The sequence below is a fragment of the Coffea arabica genome, chromosome 8c (assembly GCF_036785885.1).
Source record: "Coffea arabica cultivar ET-39 chromosome 8c, Coffea Arabica ET-39 HiFi, whole genome shotgun sequence".
Classification (NCBI taxonomy): Eukaryota; Viridiplantae; Streptophyta; class Magnoliopsida; order Gentianales; family Rubiaceae; genus Coffea; species Coffea arabica.
The window spans coordinates 11,511,067-11,514,572 of NC_092325.1; the positions used below are offsets into that span (position 1 = coordinate 11,511,067).

Sequence of the window (3,506 nt, forward strand, 5' to 3'; positions counted from 1 at the left end):
TTTGTGTTGGAAATGAAGTTTTCTTTCTTTCTTTTCTTGCTCGTGAAGGTCGGCCAAGAGAGAGGAGAAGATGATAGGATTTTTGATCAATTTTTGGTTAATAAAAGGTTAAGAAAAGTCTTAGTCAAAGTCAATGGTCCAAGGCTTTTGTGACAAATGGTTTGCCATGGTTAATCCTCATCCTATTGTCTTCCAATCATTAAAATATCTAACCAACCCTAATTATCCCATAACACCTTATAAAATAATATCCCTTTGCACAAAATTCCTGCTAATCTTCAAAAATTTATCGCACATACCGCGTTAGTGGGTCCTACTGCCATAATGCACTACGAATTTAATATGCACTAACTTATACATAGAAAATGATTTAAAACTTGACTCACTTATAAAAATATATGAGAAATTAAGGAAATAAAGTAAAGTAAAGTAAAGTAAATATACTCAAAGAAATAAGCTAAAATAAAATAATTTTCAGGTCCTCACAATTTCTGCCATTTTTCTTATTGTCTTTGCTATTTTTCTCTTGATCATTTCTACCACCTTGTCGAATTAGATCCTTATTTGTTGCTCGAAAAACACCTTCAATGACTTCTTCAGTTCTTATGGCTCGTCTTTGTTCTTGTGCCTCTAAAGCATTGATTAATTCTAGCAAGGCCATCCGAGAGAGATCCCTTGAATCTTCAAGAGAGGAAATCTTGGTTTCAAACCTTTCTAATAAACTCACTAAGACTTTCTCCACAACTCTACTATTCGGAAGTTGTTCTCCAATCAATTTGATTTTGTTCACAATATTTACGAGTCTGTCAGAGTACTTTTTAATGTTTTCGGTGTCTTTCATCCTAAGGAGTTCAAATTCTCTCCTCAGATTCAAAACTTGCATCTGTCTTGTTCTATCATTGCCTTGAAAGGTCACTTTGAGAGCATCCCAAGCTTCCTTTGCAGTTTCACAAGTCATAATTTTTGTGAATACTACATCGGAAATTGCTGAATGAATGCATGTCATGGTTTTTCAACTCTTTTTGACTGCATCCCTATGAACTCTCATCTCTACAATAGTTGAATCTTCTGAAAATTCAAGAATAGGATCTGTCTCTACCATATTCCAAAGATCATTGTAGACACCAAATTTTTGGTGTAATTGCATTTACTGTTTATTTTTTTTTAGTTTTTTATTTGTCGTGTTAGTTTTATTCGATTTTTAGTTTTTAGTTTATAGTTTTATTTTTAAGTTTTTAGCATAGAATTTCTTGAAATGGAAAAAAAAAAAGAAAAAGGAAAAATCATGAAAAAGAGGAAAAAGAAAAATCATAAAAAAGGAAAAAAGGAAAAAGAAAAGAAAATAGCAATTTTGTTTTATTTAGCTTTATTTTAGTCATTTCTACTTAATTTATCTTTTATTGTTGTTTGATTCATTTAGAAAAAAAAAAAAAAAAAAAGGTGAAAAATGAAAAAAAACTATGAAAAAGAAAAATGTAGAAAAAAGATGGAAAAATGGCCATTTTTGTTGTTTCTAGTTGTTTAGTTTTTAAATTATTTTCATTATTATTATTATTACCTGAATTTATTATTTTTATTTTTATTTTATCATTTTTGTAATTATCAAGTTGTTTAAAAAAAAAAAAAGAAAAAAAAAAAAAGAAAAAGATAGCCGCGGCAAGCTGCATTTGTAGCAGCTTGCAAGGAAAGTTTGGGACGGCTCCTTGGGCTGCAAATACAGAAGATGGTTGGGAGTGTTTAGGGTTGTGAGGTTCCTAATATAAAAGCTAAGAGAATAAGCAGCCGCAAAAAAAAAAAAGAAAAGTTTAGAAGGAAAGATGACAGAGGGAGATTGGAGGGGAGGGTGACGGAAAAACAAAAGGAATAAAAAGGCAAGAAAAAAGACAGAAAAGAGAGAGAGGGGAACGAGGAGAAATCAGAAACAAGCAAAAGAAAGGGGAGGAAAACAGGCTGAGAAATCGGAGAGGCTGACGGGCGGCTGATTAGGGAGAAGGGTGGAAACAGTGAAAGAAGGAAAAACCTGCTTCGAGGCTGCAAGAGGACGGCTGAGCCATCATCATCACTGTCCATTTGCGTCCCTTTGGAGCCGTAGTAGAACCATTTGAACTTTTTCTGGTCATTCCCTCCGATTGATTTTTGCGATTAAGGTAACATCTGCACTGGTTATAGTTAAAAGTTGTTTTCTTTGATTGTTTTCTTGTTGCCTGAGTAACTATCTCTTGTAGCCCTTTCATCTTTGTTTTTTTGTCGTAAATTTGGTTTGAGTGGGGGTAGAATTCATGTCTCACAGTGGGTTTTGTTCTGCTTGCTTGATTCATTTGATGTTTGCCGAGGTGGAGAACATGGCAAAGCTGCGCATTTTTGGTCACTTGTTGCTACTGGCTATGTTTTGTTTATGGTTGGTTGTATGGTCGCATGATCCTTTAGGCCTGGAGAGGATTTGTACAATATTTGAATCTGACGAAGTAAACATAGTAGAGATATAAAATTTGTTTTCCAGATTCCGTTTTAGTTTGCCATGTTTTGTTTTTACCTGGATGCTTTCTGCTGAATCTGCTGTGTTTAAGACAAACCAGATTTGACCAATGTCAAGGTTGATGGTTGATGATGTCCGTGTGTTTGATTTGTTAGATAATCGATTGTTGTGCATTTCACCGTAAGTTGGAGCTGTAAGTTGGAGCTGTAAAAACTGGCAGCATAAAGTTATATGAATTTTATAAAAAGGATCGCATGCTTTGTTGTTCGGATAAGAAAATTTTACAGAAACCCAGGCAATAGTAGAAAAAGGCTTGTTTATTTGAACGTTGAATTTCTGGTTTTGATGTTTGGGAATCATAATTTTGTTGTTCGGATTGGTAAGCTGGCTGAGTTTCTCATCTGATGAACCCCTCACAAAGCATAACTAATGATGGTTTGAAATTGCAGCGATTTGCTCCTTTCTTTGGCTGATATGTCTTGTATCTTTGGTAGTTACCAATCCAGATTTTCTGCTTTAATCTTGTAATGAAAATGGTTTTCTAATTGGTTGATGTTTAGGAGTGATGTTTTGTGGTTGTTGATGTTTGTGGTGGGCACTGAATCATAGCAGAAATTCTAAAAACCCCATAGCCAAAAGGCTGCAGAAACTCCCACCGTAGTTTTACATGATCTTTGCAGCAAATATCTTCATGGGTTGTATGATGTGGCTTTGAAAATCCTTGTACAGATGTCTAATATTTTGGCTGCTTTGTGTTTCAGTTTTCAGCATGTTTTTGTCCTGATTTGAGGGTTTGAGCAAAGGTTTTGAGTAAAGTTTGAGAATTCTTGCTGTCTCTTCCTTGTTTTTCTTGTTGAATACTCTCTGTTGGGATCAATAATGATAGATAATTATTGCTTAAAATTGATGTTTTGGGATGCATATGAGTTGAGTGGCAGACAATGAACTGTGTGTATTTGTTTTTGGGTTGAAACATGCGTGGTTTGGAGCTGCCAAAGATTGCAGCAGAAACGCATGAATGAAACTTATT

At 34.4% G+C, this 3,506-nt stretch overlaps 1 protein-coding gene across 1 annotated transcript; it reads right to left on the bottom strand.

Annotated features, from left to right (window-relative positions):
• Positions 1-457: 457 nt before the first annotated feature.
• On the bottom strand, positions 458-958 carry LOC140013376 (uncharacterized). The gene has a single exon (XM_072062645.1). The coding sequence runs from the start codon at positions 956-958 to the stop codon at positions 458-460; it is 501 nt and encodes a 166-aa protein (XP_071918746.1).
• Positions 959-3,506: the final 2,548 nt, after the last annotated feature.